General features: G+C 36.4%; 1 protein-coding gene and 1 pseudogene across 1 annotated transcript in view; both read left to right on the forward strand.

Annotated features, from left to right (window-relative positions):
• The window catches only part of VPS26A (VPS26 retromer complex component A), a 31377-nt gene extending 18122 nt beyond the window's left edge, over positions 1 to 13255 (forward strand). The window contains exons 4-9 of the mRNA XM_014862797.3: positions 880 to 1036; positions 1895 to 2059; positions 3883 to 3989; positions 6511 to 6579; positions 8907 to 9049; positions 11562 to 13255. Of these exons, the coding sequence (XP_014718283.1) occupies positions 880 to 1036; positions 1895 to 2059; positions 3883 to 3989; positions 6511 to 6579; positions 8907 to 9049; positions 11562 to 11675 (755 nt within the window). The 3' untranslated portion in view covers positions 11676 to 13255. The remainder of the gene's footprint in view (positions 1 to 879; positions 1037 to 1894; positions 2060 to 3882; positions 3990 to 6510; positions 6580 to 8906; positions 9050 to 11561) is intronic.
• On the forward strand, positions 9241 to 9827 carry LOC106845012 (large ribosomal subunit protein eL42-like; annotated as a pseudogene).
• Positions 13256 to 17868: the final 4613 nt, after the last annotated feature.

Raw genomic sequence — 17868 nt, forward strand, 5'->3', positions numbered from 1 at the left:
TAGTTGACTCACTGAAATTTCCATCTGCATACATTTTTCACCAGCTTTACTCACAATTACCAGTGTCATCTTCGTGCTTCACTTTCTAATTACCCATGCCATCTGTCTTCCTAACCTAGTGTGTGCCTGTAGCCAGACTCACCTGTCAATGGAAAATTCCATGTGAAAAGAAAAGGTGTAATTTCTTCTTGACTTAGATCAACTTGTGTACATTTCTCCACATGTATTTCAGAGACATTCTTGATTTAGCAGGAGTTAAACTGTAAATATCTGCTGGTACTGCAGATTCAGAAAAGAGAAAAGAAAACAGGTCTTTATAGTACTGTATGCATGGCTAGGTTTTAAATCTAGCTTTCTAAGTTTTACTGTACATTTTTAAAGTATCAAAATTGGACTGGGTGGATATTTGTTTACATATTTATTCTAGATGAGATTATACTTGAGGGGCAAATTATAGTAATTAACTGATAGTTCATTTTAGTCTTTTGTGTATTACAGTTTTATCAAGATACAATGTATCTGCCTAACTAAAGTAAAACAACAAAACACTTTTTGTCTTGAAGGGAGGAAGTTCAAATAATTGTTGGAAATGTGTCTTTTAAAACAGCTTCATGTTGCACAAACTCTACATTAAAGAAAATGAATTTATTTTTTTATAATAGAAATTTTCTTTGTGCTGTGGGAATTTTTTTATGCCTAGGTGGAGCATAATAATGAGAAAGATAATGGAGTTCAGATCAATAGCTCTAGGATATTAAAGCAGAGACAAATCCAACTAATTCTTTTGTTAAAAATGATTTGCTGTGGAGGTAGAAGTTTGGGTTTTAATGAAATGGATATGAAATATAACTGGTCTTTTTGCTTTTCGAAATTTCTTAGAACTTTTCAATGACAAGAGTAATACTCACGAATTTGTAAACCTAGTGAAAGAACTGGCCTTACCTGGAGAACTGACTCAGAGCAGAAGTTATGATTTTGAATTTATGCAAGTTGAAAAGCCATATGAATCTTACATCGGTGCCAATGTCCGCTTGAGGTATGAATGTGTATTAGAAGCTGTAGACAAAGTCAAAACTAGAAAGTAATGGCTACTGTTGAATGTCTTACTAGAACTTCTAATTATAATTCTGGACTGGAAGATTTAAGATTTTAAAAAATTCTGTCAGATATTTAGTTTTGTCTGGATAATGCTGATCTGAGGTACTATGAGCCTTCTATCATTATAGATTTAGAGAACCCCATTATGAGAAGTTTTAGTCATATACTTCCCTTGTATGAATTGTCCCTTAGGTACTTCATTTGTTGTATAAATGGAATTACTCTCTAAATCAGTTTCTCAAGAAATCTCATTTCATCTATGGTTAAGATTTCCTCAAGCAGGCTTGATGGTAGCACTCCAAATTCATCTACAAAGTATATATGCTATTCTTAAAATTGAACTTTGTATTTTTTTTCATGGTAGTGGCATTTATTTAAAAATTAGAAGTCCTTCATGAAGTAAATGAAGTAAGATGATTCCAAAGGAGTTCTAGCAAGGAGAAGCTGAGTTGTAGTTAGTTTGCTTATTTAAAACACTCAAATTTGGATCACGCCCGGTGGCGCAGTGGTTAAGTTTGCACGTTCCGCTTTGGTGGCCCGAGGTTCGCTGGTTCGAATCCCAGGCACAGATGTATACACTGTTTGTCAAGCCATGCTGTGGTAGGAGTCCCACATATAAAGTAAAGGAAAACGAGCATGGATGTTAGCTCAGGGCCAGTCTTCCTCAGCAAAAAGAGGAGAATTGGCAGTGGTTGTTAGCTCAGGGCTGATCTTCCTCAAAAATAAATAAATAAATAAATAAAACACTGAAATTTATCATAGAAGATTTAACTTGTCCTCTCCATTAACTTTGTAGGTATTTTCTTAAAGTGACAATAGTAAGAAGACTGACAGACTTGGTAAAAGAATATGATCTTATTGTTCACCAGCTTGCCACCTATCCTGATGTTAACAACTCTATTAAGATGGAAGTGGGCATTGAAGATTGTCTACACATAGAATTTGAATATAATAAATCAAAGTAAGTACTTTTCACAAACAGGTAACTTAAATGTTCAGGGAAAATTAAGAAATAAGCTTTTCAGGTCTTTGTAAATTGGTCCAAGTAAGGATAGAATTGACATTAATCTGATGTTAACAGACCAACAGAATCTGAGCTGAAAGAAACCTTAGGAGTTTGGTTTGGCTTCTGACTCACTGCAGGTGTCTTTCATATTCTATTCCTGATAAGTCTCTGCTTGGCCATTTTCTATAGAGGATCTCACCATCTCAGAAGGCAGCTAATCCCTTATGTCTGTAAACATTTATCTTACTGGCATGACATCACTTTAGCCTGGTCATCTCTTTAAAACTAAACAAAAATACTTTTTTTCTGACTACATAAGCAATACATTTTCATTATTGAAAAATTTGACAATGTAGAAAAGTCAAAGGAAGTAAAAATATCACATATTTTCCCCTTTACCACTTAACCACAGTTAACATCCTCTTGTATATCTTTACGTGGGGGGCGGGGAGGAAGGTTTATACGTATGTTTATATATGTTGTATTTTTACAGAAATGGACTCTTATTTTGTTTATTGTTTAATGCCTTTAAAACTTTATTATGGAAAATGTCAAACATATACCAGTGAATCCTCATGTACTCATTGCCCAGTTCCAACAGTTATCAACACGTGGTTGGATTTGTTTTATTTGTATTCAGCCCCCACATTCCCCATAGATTATATTGAAGCAAATTCCAGATACATAATTTCATCCTTAAAAATTGTGTATCATTTTTAATATAACCACAGTACTGTTATATCTAAAAATATTAATAGTTCCTTAATATCTTGACATATCCAGTCAGTGTTCACATTTCCCTAATTATCTCATAAATGTCTTTTTTTCTCTTACTTGGTTTCTTCAAATTAGTATCCAAACAAGATTTGTTCAAATCCAGTGCATCCAAAACATTGCATTTGGTTGGTTGACTCTTAAATCTCTTTTAATTTAGAAGTTTCCTCCTATTTTTTTTCTTTAAGGTTTATTGAAGAAATGGAAGTACACGCTTATCCCCTTCCTGTGCACTTTTCTGTTACCTCATTTTTATTAGTAGCCACTTCCTGGTTTACATCACTGAAAATGTGATAATGCAAGCCTCCAGAAGTCTTAAATTATATTGTAGATAAAATTATCAAATAGTTTAGGACCTAAAGACTTGGCATTGGAAGCCTCCCTTCAGACACACAATTGCATTAATAAACTCTTGGGTTATTATTTTGAGATCCAAACCTGGGAAGAAGGCTGAAAAGCCCTCTGGAATTGTGGGAATTCCCAGGTTTATTGCCACATCGTTTCAAGGAACCTGGAAAAGGTCTCTGATTATTAGATATTACAGCAACAGACTGAACCAGTGGAGTCTTTTTTTGTGGCCAGGTGCCTTATTAGCTGCAGTGTTGTAGCACTTAGAGTAATAATGACACTAAACTCTTCTATAGAGTTTTTAATGTTCAGAAATGTCTTCATACACCAAATAAATATTTCAGGCATAAAAATCTCAGTTTTCCATGCTTAAGTTCTTTGGAAACTGTTAACCTCTAAGGAAGGACCAACAATCAGGCTGTTCTTCCCTCTGAGGTGTATTAATGGTTAAGTAAATGTTTGATTCCTTATTTTCATAGTAAAATGAAGAAGTGTTTTTTGAAAAAATGGAACATTAAATGATATGAATAGTCAAGATGGTATTCTTAGATACTTATTATCCTAAAGATGTCTAATAAAGTCTTTTCAGGACATATTTCACTCTTTTTGTTTTTTAAACTGATATTTAGTAAGTGAGATATATTCTTTCCCCAAAGGTATCATTTAAAGGATGTGATTGTTGGAAAAATTTACTTCTTATTAGTAAGAATAAAAATCCAACATATGGAGTTACAACTGATCAAAAAAGAGATCACAGGAATTGGTAAGTTGAAAAGAATGTTTGGATTAAAATTCTTGTTTTAGTTGAAATTTAAAATTTTTAAAATATTTCCAGTCTTTTGCTAGGACAAACAGTGCTTCAGTTGATAAAGCCATTTTGCATGTCTGGGGGTGTGTGCAAGATAAAATCTTAGAAGTGGAATTGCTGTTTCAAAGGGTATTTTCATTTGTAATTTTGATACATATTATCAGTTTGTCCTCTTTAAGGGTTGTACTAATTTACATTACTACCAGCAGTGATTGTAGGAGAGTGCCTCTTTTTTTCTCATATTCTCACCAGCACAATATTATAAAACTTTCAGCTGATCTGATGGGTGGGGGGAAGAAGTTTCCCACTGAAGTTTTTTTTTTTTTTAAGGAAGATTAGCTCTGAGCTAACTGCTGCCAATCCTCCTCTTTTTGCTGAGGAAGGCTGGCCCTGAGCTAACATCTTCCTCTACTTTATACATGGGACAGCTACTACAGCATGGCTTTTGCCACACGGTGCTGTGTCCGCACCCAGGATCCGAACTGGTGAACCCTGGGCCTCTGAAGTGGAACGTGCGAACTTAACCGCTGTGCCATCGGGCCAGCCCCACCCACTGTAGTTTTAATTTAGTTTTCTCATTTTGAGTGAGGGTGAGCATCTTTTCATATGTATGAAAACCATTTGTATTTCTTTTTGTAAACTGCCTATCCATGTCTTTTATCTCCTCTCTATTGGATTATTAGTCTTTTCTTATTGATTTGTAGAAACTCTTTATATATTAGGGAAATCAATCTCTTTTTTTCGTAGTAAGAGCAGCAAAAATTACCCCAGTTTGTCTTGCTTATGGTGGTTTATGCCATGTGGAAGTTCTTAATGTTCATGTAGTCAAATTTGTCAGTGTTTCCTTTTATGGAATTGGCTTTGTGTCACAATTAGAAAGGTATTTTTCACATTGAAGTTCTAAAAATAATCTTCTGTGTTTGACTCTATTAAAATAATAGATTAAACTTGGGGGATTCTTTTTAAATTTTTAGTTCATTTGGAATTTGTCCTGATGTAAGATATGATGTATGGATCTAACTTTACTTTTTCCAGATGGCTGACCAGTTGCCCCCAAATCATTTATTGGTTCATAACTGCTTTTTAATTTTAATTAGCATATAGATTTAGTTTGTCCCCTTTAACTTTGTTGATTTTTTGCTGAAAGTAATTTTAGGCAACACTTTCTAAGAATTTATAATTAGTAGTCATAATTATAAACACCTATGATTTCTTAATCTCCATTTTTCATCTGCTAATAAAAGTTTAAGCGATTTAAAGATATTAAAACCAAACTTCAGATTCCCATTAAAAACAAATTGTTTATTTAAACATTTTTTCTGATTATAAAAATTGTTTGATTCTAGAAGATTTTAAGTAAAAAATAATCTGTACTCATCATCCAGAACAGACTTGCATATTGTATATTTTACCACATTGAGACCATTACTATATGTTTTGGTATACTTTTTCCACTTATCGTATCATTGACTTTTTAAAAATGTCTGGGCTCGAATAATTTCTTAGTGGGTGAATCCCAAAATTTAAAAGAACTTTAAAGAAAGTCCGGGGGTCTGGCCCCGTGGCTGCATGGTTAAGTTCTTGAGCTCCGCTTGGGCGGCCCGGGGTTTCTCAGGTTCGAATCCTGGGCACGGACATGGCACCGCTCATCGGGCCACACTGAGGCAGCATCCCACATGGCACAACTGGAAGGACTCACAGCTAAAAATGCACAACTATGTACCGAGGGGCTTTGGGGAGAAAAAGGAAAAATAAAATCTTTAAAAAAAATGTAAGCTCCTTGAAGCAAAAGTCATATTTATTTAAAAAAAAAAAAAAAGAACTATGTCAGGGCTGGCCTGGTGGCATAGTGGTTAAGTTCATGCACTCTGCTTTGTTGGCCTGGGGTTCATAGGTTCAGCTCCTGGGCATGGACCTACACACCGCTCATCAGACCATGCTGTGGTGGCATCCCACATACGAAATAGAGGAAGACTGGCACAGATGTTAGCTCAGCGACAATCTCCCTCAAGCAAAAAGAGGAAGATTGGCAACAGATGGCAGCTCAGGGCAAATCTTCCTCACCAAAAAAAAAAGAGACTATATGTCAGTCAAGTATTTAGATGTTTTGTCTATGTTATAGTTAACTAACTCTGAGAGAAGACAGTTTGGGTGTTACAGAGAAAACTAGCATGTCCATGGTTAGTTCTGATCTGTATTGCTAGTTTCTATTTTAGCAGATATTAGAAACGATAGAATTCTGTGAAGAAGATTCTTTCCAAACCGTATATTACCTTTGGGAAGAAGGGAGTGAAACATTCAGTTGAGTAATAAGTTAAGTATAGACCAAGAAATAGAAAAAATGATCAATATTTTCACAAACTGGGAAGATAAATTAGTCCTACAATAATGTAGTTGGAAAATAGGAAGAAGGTATAACGCTGGAAATTATATTCTGGAAATATTTTAATTAATATTATTTACTTTATTGCATTAGGACCCAGTACCACAACAGAAACGGAAACAATTGCTAAATATGAAATAATGGATGGTGCACCAGTAAAAGGTAACACACTTTTCATTTACTTCTTTCGTCTTATAGGTAGTGCAGACTGCAGTGTTCATGGCATAAGTTTAGTTTGAAAGTATTTATTCAGTGAAAATAATTGTGAATTCTTAAAATGCTTCTTAGAGTGATGGTTTTTAAGATCAAGTTTGCATAGATACTGAGAAGACTGTAATAGTACCTCCTGGTCTGAAATAAGGTTTAGTGTTTTTACTCAGTTTAAATTTAGAATTTAGAAGAGACATTTATGTATATCTCTTATGTAGTTCTGTATTTGTAATATTTTGATTGTCTTGTTATAATAGTTCATCTCTGTAAATCTTTTTTACTCATGCTGAACATAAGGTGCAGTATAGCTGACTGTTAATTCCTGTGGGATTTTGGAGTCCTTTTAGCCTCAAGAAAATAAGCAGTTCATTGCTAGATAATCTTCAGTGTCTAAGGTAGTAAAGCCAGTAATTTATCATCTTAAATTTATGTCTTTGGCTTTTTCTCACTCTGTTAGTAATTACTTCAAAAAGTAACTGCCATTTATTGAGTGCCAACGGTAGATGAGGCTTTGTACTCTCAGGTGCTCGAAAGTTCCCTACCACCCTTTGAGGTAGGTGGTAGTATCCTTTATTTTACAGATGAAACTGAGATGCAAAGAGGTTAAAAAACTTGTTAAAGGTGATTTAGTGTAGGAGAAGCAGAACTTTACCTCCACCCGTCTTAGTTTTCACCTGGGACTCTTTAACAAAAAGACAGATTAATAAGAGGAAAACAAAACAGTTTCTTAATGCAGGCAGTGCACAACATGCGAGAGAAACCTCAACAAAAAGTAACTCAAGGGGCTGGCCTGGTGGTGCAGCAGTTAAGTTTGCATACACATTCTGCTTCAGCAGCCTGGGGTTCGCTGGTTCGGATCCACCGCTTGACAAGCCATGCTCTAGCAGACATCCCACATGAAATAGAGGAAGATGGGCACAGCTGTTAGCTCAGGGCCAGTCTTCCTCAGCAAAAAGAGGAAGATTGGTGGCAGATGTTAACTCAGGGCTAATTGTCAAAAGAAAAGTAACTCCAGGTGGGGGCTTAGAATTTCAGTTTATATAGCATCTTCAAATGGACAGTAAATTTGGAGAGAAATGACTGGACAAAGGAAAGCCGTTTTAGGCTTACAAGGGTGGCCAGCTGTGGGAAGGTAAATATATGGGAGGGAACTAATGGAGTAAGGTTTGTTTGCAGATCCCTCTGGTGCCATCCCTGGACCAATAAGAGTCTGTCTCCAGTAAAAGGAGAATTTATATCCTGCTTTTAGACAGAAAAGGGGGAGCCTTTTCTGCTTTTGCTGCTGCTTCATTGCCTTCACCTCAAATAATTTTTATGTCAAAGCGACATATTTCTTCATGACGTATTCTGGTTTCCTTCAATAGTTAATCATTGCAGAGCTGGAGTTTGAGCCTAGGCCTTTCTGACTCTAGGACCCGTGTGTGTGTGTACGCTTGTGTTATGCAACATTACTTCATAAAATTCTAGCAGCCACAAACTTTTATGTAAAGTGATGGGTTGTATATCTTTCAGGAAATAGATATGCACAAGAAAAGTATTACTTAAAAAAAGATTCAAAACAGAATATACAAATAATTACCCTTAGGAAAAGAGAAGCCATGAGAATCTGAATAGCAATCTTGTTGGTAATGACGGAATGTCATCATTCTGAACATGTTTGTTGCTTTGGATGAATTAGTAATAAGTATTCAAGAATTTATCCATGATTAGTAATTATGGTAAACTTCATGAAAGCAGAAACTAACAAAAGTAAAACAGCACTTAGCTGCTGGCACTGTTCAAAAGCTTTTTATATATATGAACCCATTTAGCCCTTACCAATTCTGTACAGGATGAATATTGGTATTCCCCATTACACAGATGAGCAACTTGAAACAGAATGGTTAAGTGACTTGGCCAAGGTTACACAGCCAGTAAGTCGTAGAGTTGGGATTTGAATTGAAGCATTTATTTAGGGGCAGTTTTGCCCGCCAGGGGACATTTGGCAATGCCTGGAGATACTGTGGTTGTCACACTTGGGGAATGCTACTGGCATCTAGTGGCTAGAGGCCAGAGATGCTGCTAAACCTCCTACAGTGCATAAGACCTTACCCACAAAAAAGAATTATCAGGCTCAAAATGTCAATAGTGCCAAGGCTGAGAAACCCTGGTCTAAAGTTTTTATTATGCTGCAGTCTCATGACGAACTCAAGTGTTAGTATCTTCTATATAATGTTCTAGGTATTATTTGACTATATTAAATCATCTTTTAGAATTAATGGAAATTGCTTTTCTTTCAGGTGAATCAATTCCAATAAGACTATTTTTAGCGGGATATGACCCAACTCCAACAATGAGAGATGTGAACAAAAAATTTTCCGTAAGGTACTTTTTGAATCTAGTCCTTGTTGATGAGGAAGACAGAAGGTACTTCAAGCAGCAGGTATGGTGCCACCCAAGCTGATAGTTTGTTCTACGGCAGTTCCAGAAACAGCTGGAAAGCACTCACCTTTCTAAGCTTTATTGTACTGAACAAGTGGGGGGTTTTAAGTGAAAACACTCTGTGTGTGATAAGGAAGTAGGTGTGAATGGAATTGTGTTGTGATAGATCTCTTCCCAGTCATTATGCAGGACTCCAGGATGGGCTATAATTTGGCAGGGCTTTTATTTTTCTCTTGGAAGTTTTGTTTTTTATAAAAACAGTACCTGCTGTTTTTTTTTTTTCTTTCCAAAACAAATCAGCTTTCCGTGCCATTAGCACTCTCACAAACATGGTGAACATTCCTAAAACCCACTGGACTTTCTATAAGAAGTGTAGCAAACACCAACCCCACAAAGTCATAGCACTAGAAGGGCAAGGATTCCCTATATGCCAAGGGAAAGTGGCATTATGACCGAAAGCAGAGTGGTTATAGTGGGCAGGCTAAGCTGATTTTTGGGAAAAAGGCTAAAACTACAAAGAAGATTGTGCTGACGCTTGAATGTGTTGAGCCCAACTGCAGATGTAAGAGAATGCTGGCTGTCAAGGGATGCAGGCATTTGAACTGGGAGGAGATCAGAAGAGAAAGGGCCAAGTGATCCTCTTCTAAGCGTCATCTTTTGTTTTATTATGAGGACAATAAAATTTTGAGGTTATGTTAAAAAATCAGGTAATAACAGAATGAAATAAAGGTCAACAAAAATTCCACCAGCACTGTGATTAGTTTTCCAGACAAATTTGTGTATAGATCATATTTTGCTTGTTGTTCTTTAATTTGCTTTTCCATGCAATAGTGTCTTGAATATTTTTCCTTTATCAACACATATAGATTTCCATGATCATATTCAATGACTGCATTAGCTTGATGGATTAAAGAATTCTGTTTAAACAATTTAATTAAACAATTCTGTTATCAATTTCCATGAGATGACCCAAATCTAATACTTTTTTTTAATGTAAAATGGTTATTATAAAACTTGTTCTTGGGGCTGGCCCTGTGGCCAAGTTCATGCACTCCACTTCAGTAGCCCAGAGTTTTACCTGTTCACATCCTGGGTGTGGACATGGCACTGCTCATCAGGTCATGCTGAGGTGGTGTCCCACACAGCACAACCAGAAGGACCTACAACTAGAATATACATCTATGTACTGGGGGGCTTTGGGGAGAAGAAGAAGAAGAAAGAAAAGATTGGCAACAGATGTTAGCTCAGGTGCCAATCTTGAAAAAGAAAACCAAAACTTGTTCTCATTTGAAAATCAATTAAAAGCCCTTGGTGAATTTAGACTAAAGACTGTGATTAGAATGGCCTTTTGTATTCTGAAACAGATTAATAAATATTTGAATGTCAGTTGAGTGTTCAAAACTAAATCAGAAATTATTGTATGCTGAGTACTGTGAGAAATACAAAACCTACCTTTTATAAACATGGTTTGTCCTCAAGGTCCTCACATTGCAGATGTGTGGAAAAAGAAAAATTATATAAGTTAATTAACAGAAAACTTAATAGTTTAAAGATAATTTAGAAGAGAAAACTTATTCCACTAATGCTTCCTTAGTGCTATATAGTTAAACATAGGTAATTTATAACTTCAAAATAGAGCATATGAAATTTACAATTCCCAAGTAAATTACATATTGTTGGCCCTGTTGAATAAGTATATTGCTTCCCATGGGCATTCATTTGGATTTTAAATTCTGATACCTTAAAAAAAAACCCAAATAGCCTTTTTATTAAGCAAATAACTTTAGTAATTTAGAAGAGAAGCGATCTCAGGATGGATTGGTTCTAACGGGTAAAATTTAGATAGGCAAGAAATAGAGATTTGAAGAATGTAGAGGGGAAGATGTAGGGCAGGTTTATTTGGAGTGACTGGAGGCAGAGAGTAAGTCAGTTTGGCTGGTGGAGGACAGGGGTCTAAGGAGGGAAGACAGTGATGTTGGTAAATTGGATAAAGGTTATGGAGGCCCTTGAATGCCTGCTTGGAGAGTTACCCTAGAGGCACTGAGAACTACTGAAGAGGATTCCAAGCAATGTTTTAGAGGAATCTGGTAGTGGTAGAAGGATGGAGTAGAAAGGGGCCTCAGGCGAGGGAGGCAGAGCCATGTACTAGAAGGTATTTTAGTATCTAAGGTTGAGGTGACTAGCACTTGAACTTGGATAAAAGGCAGTGGAACAGCAAACCAAAGGACTGATTTTAGGAATTCTTGAACACCAATAATAGCTAGAACTTTGAGCCAGATTGGATTAGTGGTGGTGGTGTATATGGGTGCTGGTGGGGGAGCAGAGTTGGCAGAAGGGGCGGTCCAAGATTAGAATTGGAAAAAAGTGGGCCAATCAGGAAAGAGCAGGGCTCTTGTACGGAAGGATTTAATTTTGTTAGGGATAAAACTGAAGTGGCAGTATTGCCATGGTGAAAATTTAAGGCATAATATGAGAACATTTATTTGTTGATATTTTGCATTTGTTTTTACTAGGAAATTATTTTATGGAGAAAAGCTCCTGAAAAACTGAGGAAACAGAGAACAAACTTTCACCAGCGATTTGAATCTCCAGAATCACAGGCATCTGCTGAACAGCCTGAAATGTGAACTGAATAGAAGAAAAGAAAAACAAAAAACTCCTATATCCGTTGAGATTAAGTTTGGCAGGTTAAAGGTGGTTGCAGCGTGTAGGGGGAAAAGGCCAAAACTCCATTTAGAAGTCTTCCTTTATCTTACAGTGCTGCATTTATTTTATGATATAACGAAATGTTCTTCATGTATATACATTAAAAAAAGTGCTTTCTTTGAAACACTGGAACTTTCCTAAGCTGCCGGTTTGTTTTTTTACTGCACACCTTGACTTGTTCATAAGCACTCAGCTATGCATCAGCATAAACATTAAAGATTTTCATGTGAGTAGGCTGGTATTTGTAATTTTACTTTCTTTCTGCATAATGTTGATTATAAAGCCTTTTCTTCTCCTTTTTCATGCTAATGATTACCTCTTACTCTCTACATGCAAAATTAAATATTTTGTGTTCAAATAAAATTAGAAAACCTGAGTGGCCCTTACATCCTGCAAAGATTTGAAAAGAACTACATTTATGTTTTTACGTCTGTGTTTGAGAAATGCACATGGAGTGTTTCACTGTACGTGCTTCTGAGTCTACCATTCTGTGGCCTCCTGAATTTTACCTCTTTGAAGTCTTCTGTCGTATGAATATTAAATTTTCTCCCCAAGAGATTATGTGGCATGTCTTTGTGGCCGCCTTTTTCTCTTTTTTTGGGGCCATATTAAGTAACCATTTTGCTACTGGTATCCAGCAGGTACCACTGTTTTCTGCAATGTGGAATTGACTCTAAGTTGGCATTTAGAATTTGTTAAAACTATATAATTTTTCCATAAATACTTTGAAATTTTTTTTAACTTAAGGAATCTTTTTACCACATATACACAAATATAACTTGCTTGACTTCACAAATATTCTCTTCCCCTTTCAGGGGAAAATTTGAGGATGGGGGACTCAGGAGGACCAGTGAAGCATGTAGTTATCCAGATCTGGAAAATTTCATGTTTGTTAAACTGGAACTTTGACTAGTTCAAACTCAAATTTAAACTTCACCCACTCTCTTTAAATTTTTTTAACACTAAATTCAAGTCTTTTGTTCAAAGTCTCTAAAAAAGAAGTTGCAGTCACCTGTTCATATGCATGGGGTCTGATCTCAAATACACTAAATGCGAGGTGTAGGAACTAAAAGCCTGCTGCGTGAAACTACTTTCACTTATGGTTCATTGGTTTTTATACCAATATTTTTTTATACACTTCAGTACAAGTCTTGTCAGTTAACCTTACTTTATGAGTAAGCTAAGTAACCCAAATTATATTTCTTTAAACCTGTTTTACTACTATGGCACTTTGATAAAATGGTCAGTAACCAACTTTTTTACTGACAAAGGTTCCATGTGCCATGTGCTGCAGCATCTATTTTAAATATGGGTATCTGTGAATGGTAATGTTTTCCTTCATGTAAGTGCCTGTTCAGAGTTTCAAAATTTAAAAATGCCAAATATTTTCATGGTCACTTGCATGTAGTATCTAGAAAATAAAAGAAATTTTGAAAACCAATTGTATTTAACCAGCCTCAAATTGTGCAACCATAATATATAATAAAGAATTTGAAACAGATACTGAGCTTGCTATTTGAATGATTAAAATAGTCCTATTCCCAAATCTCTTCTCATTGTCAGATTTATTGTTAAGGATAGGATTGCTTAATAGTTTAGGAAGCTATAATTGTGATCATTAGTTTTTATAAATATTGTGAGTTTCAATTTAAAATAGCTGTATAATGCTTTTAATCAGGTAGCTTAAACCACTGCCATAAACAGGATGCTTACTCACTTTGCTAGAGACTTTGTTGCATAACCTATTTGAAAAATAAAAATTTGAATTCAGTGTTGGGTGAACTGAATAAAGTTGGTCAGTTAATTAGAAATAAACTGAAAAAGACATTTGTCTTTAATAAAGAGTACAATATCTAATCCACTGGTTGTCAACCCTGGCTGCATGTTCAGATCACTTTAGGAGTTTTTAAAAATACATCAGGTTGTACCGAGACCAATAAAACAAGAATTTCAGGGGCCTGGATGTAAGGATTAAAAAAAGCTGCCCAGGATTGAGAACCACTGTCTAAACCATTTAAAAAGTTATTTCTCCACTAGTGAAGAATTTTAGTTTCATTGTTTTGACTTGCTGGGGAGGAAAAACTTGTCCTCCACTCTCTTAGGTTCTTTATTTGGGAGCCTGCTAATTAAACTGACAATAGACAGATCAGCAAGAGAAAAGATAAATTTAATCAAGTATAAGGGAGTTTACAAAAATGTGACTTAAAGGGATGGTTAGAAATTGGGCTTATATATCATCTTGAGAGGGGAATGAGGAGGGGCTGAAGGACACAAATGATTTAATAGGGGAAGTTGGAGGACAACGGGTACTTAGGGAAAGCAAATGACTTTTAGGAAAGATAAATGGTAGATATGATAGTTTGTGACACAGTCTGTTTAGGTGTGGGGCCGACTGTTCACTGTCTCTGGTGATGTTAATCTTTCCTTGTTGCTCACTGCGAGGGGATTTATGACAACTGCGTTCTTTTGGGAGGCTCTATTTTTAGGCAGACGAGATCTCAGGAACTCAAATGCCTTCTACTCAAAATTTTTATTCCACAGTGGCATCTTCTGGACCCCTTCCATATGGGTCAAGTAGTTGGAATATTCAATTCTAATTACCATGTGAGTCAGTAAAGTCTTAAATTTAACCATGTTCCTTTTATATTCAGCTTAACCTGTGTTGAACATATATAAAGGCACTCTCCAGGGCTTTATACTAGCCTGGATTGGAATGTGACATTGTAAGTTTCCAATCAGATAAAGGCATAGCAAGGAAAACGTGCACCCTTAAATATAATGTTTTTTTTAGGCTTGGGGTCTTCTATGAGATTAACTCTTATGTCACTCCCCTATCTAAAATCTTGTAGTGACTTGATTCCAGGGTAAAGTTTGAATACCATATTACAAAACACACCTTCAGCTCCAGTTATGCGAGACTCCTTGAAGAATGCCCGCCCTCCTGCCTGTGCTCCATCTAACTCCAGCTCTCCTGGCCAATCTTGCCTGACACCATCTCCATCTCCAAGTCAGAGTTAGATGTCCCCTTATTGTGCTGCCAAGGCAGCCTATGCACACTTTCAGGACTGTGCTTTTACCACAGTTTTAAAAGACTTTTTAATTCTATGGATTTTACGCCTCTGGAGAGCTCAGTCTGCTTTGTTTTGGTATACTTTGTGTTTATCACATAATATACACTCAATATCTGAATAAATGGATCAACCTTATTTTCCTAGTGATTATAAAATTAAAGGTGTCCTTTAGGAAAAAAATATGGGTCCAAATTAATAAAATTATGGACAAGAACTGTTCTTGTGCCTCAATAGTAGAACCAAGGAGACAGATGAGATTCTCTAGGACTGTTGTCAGGCTCTGGAGAGAAAGCAAGACAGAGAAGAGCAGAACTATGTGGGTGCTACTTACAAATTGCACAAATGCGTGTGACAGTTGACCTCTCCCCAGGTTTGGGGAAACTGGACCATGTAATTTCTAAGACGACTCCTGCTCTAAATCCCATGATTCTAAAAGTAAGTCTTAAAAATTCACTTAAAAAAATTTAGTATCTATATCATGATAACCTTACACCAGAAAAATAGTATACACTTCAATATACAGAATTTGGTAGGCAAGATGTGAGGGGGAGAAATCTACAAGGATGTGTTTTTGTGAAACCTCCTATACCAGGTTTTGTTAATAGCAAAGGCAAAGAGAAGAACTTGCTTACTCCCTACCACCTGGGTTTTCTTTACTACTCCCTCTTCCTTTCTCCATCCATTTATTTCTGTACTTCTGTATACATGTTTCCTGAGTATCTCAGTGCTATTTCATTGGCCCTACCATGAAAGAAGCATAATCCAGAGCAGTGGTTCTCAAAGTGTGGTTCCCGGACTAGTAGGGTCAACATCATCTGGAAATGTGTTAGGAATGCAAACTCTTGGGCCCCACCCCAGACCTACTGAATCAGAAACTCCAGGGGTAGGGCCCCACCAATCTTGTTTTTTAATAAGCTTTCCAGATGATTCTGATGCACCCTAAAGTTTGAGAACTACTATTCTAGAGACACAATTATGATACAGTTTTAGTGCCGTGATAGCAGTTGTATTAGGTCCTATGGTCTACAAGAGAGGCACCCAATGTGTTCAGAGGTACAGAAGTGAGAAATGATATAATAACTGGCGTGTAGTTCTGGAATGAATAGAATGACAGATACAGGGAGTAGAGAGATGAGGCTGGAAGAGGCATATAAAGAGCCAACTTTAGGGCCGGCCCTCTGGTACAGTGGTTAAGTTTGACACACTCTGCTTCAGCGGCCTGGATTCGTGGGTTTGCATCCCAGGTGTGGACCTACACCACTCATCAGCCAGGCTGTGGTGGTGACCCACATATAAAGTGGAGGAAGGCTGGCACAGATGTTAGCTCACGGCTAATTTTACTCAGCAAAAGAAAAAAAAAGAGCCAATTTAGGAAGGGGCTTGGATGATGTACAAATGAATGGAGTATCGGCTTTATCTTAACACTTATTCAGAGTTCACTGAAGGATTTTAGGCAGGAGTAACTCAATTAGATTGGTGTTTCCAAAAGATCATTATGGTGACTGTGCAAAGTACAGATGGAGGCTTGAGAGCAGGCAAAGATACCAGTTACATGGTTACTGCATTCATTCATTCAACAAACAAAACAGTTATGGAGGCTCTAATATGGTGCTTGGTGCTGATAACACTTAGTACTATAAATATCTCCCAAAGAGAATGACAGCTGTCTATCCTGTAAAAGCAAAAATTTTGTTGATTTTTCCCATTTCAGTGTTTATAGAACTCTATGAAAAGCTGAAGAGGAAAATCTATATATACTATCATAAAATTCAGACCACACTTTATATGTGCAAGAGGTACAAAACAAAGTTACCAGTTACAAGAGTTTTAACATTTTTTTATTCTGCAAAACTATATTAGGGTTTGTTACTATGTCCATAAGATTAGCAACAACTGTTGGTTCTGGCCCAATAATTATAAAGTTATATTTAGGTATATTAACAAAAGGAATAACAACACTTGCCTCAGTTGTGTATTAAATGTTTGGCTTATCCATTCTCCTAGTTTCCAAATCTGATGAGACATCCTTGGTTAACAGCATTTTCTATCATATTTAGTCACTTACTAAATTGTCTTCGGCCTTTGTAAAATCTCTCCATTACATATACATGGTCTCTACCATAATTCAGACACACTAATCCACCACCTTCAGCTTGAACTTTTGTTACAGCTTTCTTCCCTCTGTGTGTGTGACAAGGGTGGGGAGAGAGGGGGTGGCGGGTGTTGTTTCAGTCCACCTTAGATACTTTCCAAACTGATTTCTCAAAACTTTGACTATTTGCAAAACATACAAGGCCTGCCTTAACTGTGGTATTTAAAATTTTTCAACATGGCTTTTCCATAGTTAAGTGCTTACACGGTTTCCTCTGACTAGAATTTCCTTACCACTTCTCTTTCAGTCTTGTTTACTTTTAAGTCTGGCAGAATCTCAAAGCTCTCAAATTGCTGCTTTCTTTGAACTTTCATTATTCTAAGAGTAGTAAGTAGTTGCATTATTTAACCTGTACCATATCACCAAAACCAGGTCAGAAACTCTTTGGGGCAAGTGGCCTTCTATTTGTATCCCCGATGTTTAAAAAGTACTGTGAATCAAAAGCACATAGCAAATTGTTCCTGGAATCCTTTTTGGCACACAGTATTACATAAGACACAATACGCTCCTTCAAATCAGATCTTAACGTTTTAAGTATAATGAGAGACAGATGTGGAAAATCTATCAGCATATTTTGAATTGAATATGAAGTTGCAACCTCATATGACAGAGCATCCAACCAACGCAAACGAAACTAAACTTTGGCCGGGGTAGGGAGTATATATTTTGCTATGCGGTTATGACATATCAGCTACTAGGATGATGTTCACAAACTGATCACATTAAAGTATAAGTTACGCACGTCATACGAGTTTATCTAAGAACTTGTAGAACAAAATTCCTTGGCAACGTTCCTGAAGGGCAGATCAAGTTATGTTCTCTAACGCTACTCTATCAGAAAACAAAAGTTAAGAATCCAAGAAACTTTGGGGAAACGCGCCTTAGCGTCCC

This window comes from Equus asinus, chromosome 2 (genome assembly GCF_041296235.1).
Source record: "Equus asinus isolate D_3611 breed Donkey chromosome 2, EquAss-T2T_v2, whole genome shotgun sequence".
Lineage (NCBI taxonomy): Eukaryota > Metazoa > Chordata > Mammalia > Perissodactyla > Equidae > Equus > Equus asinus.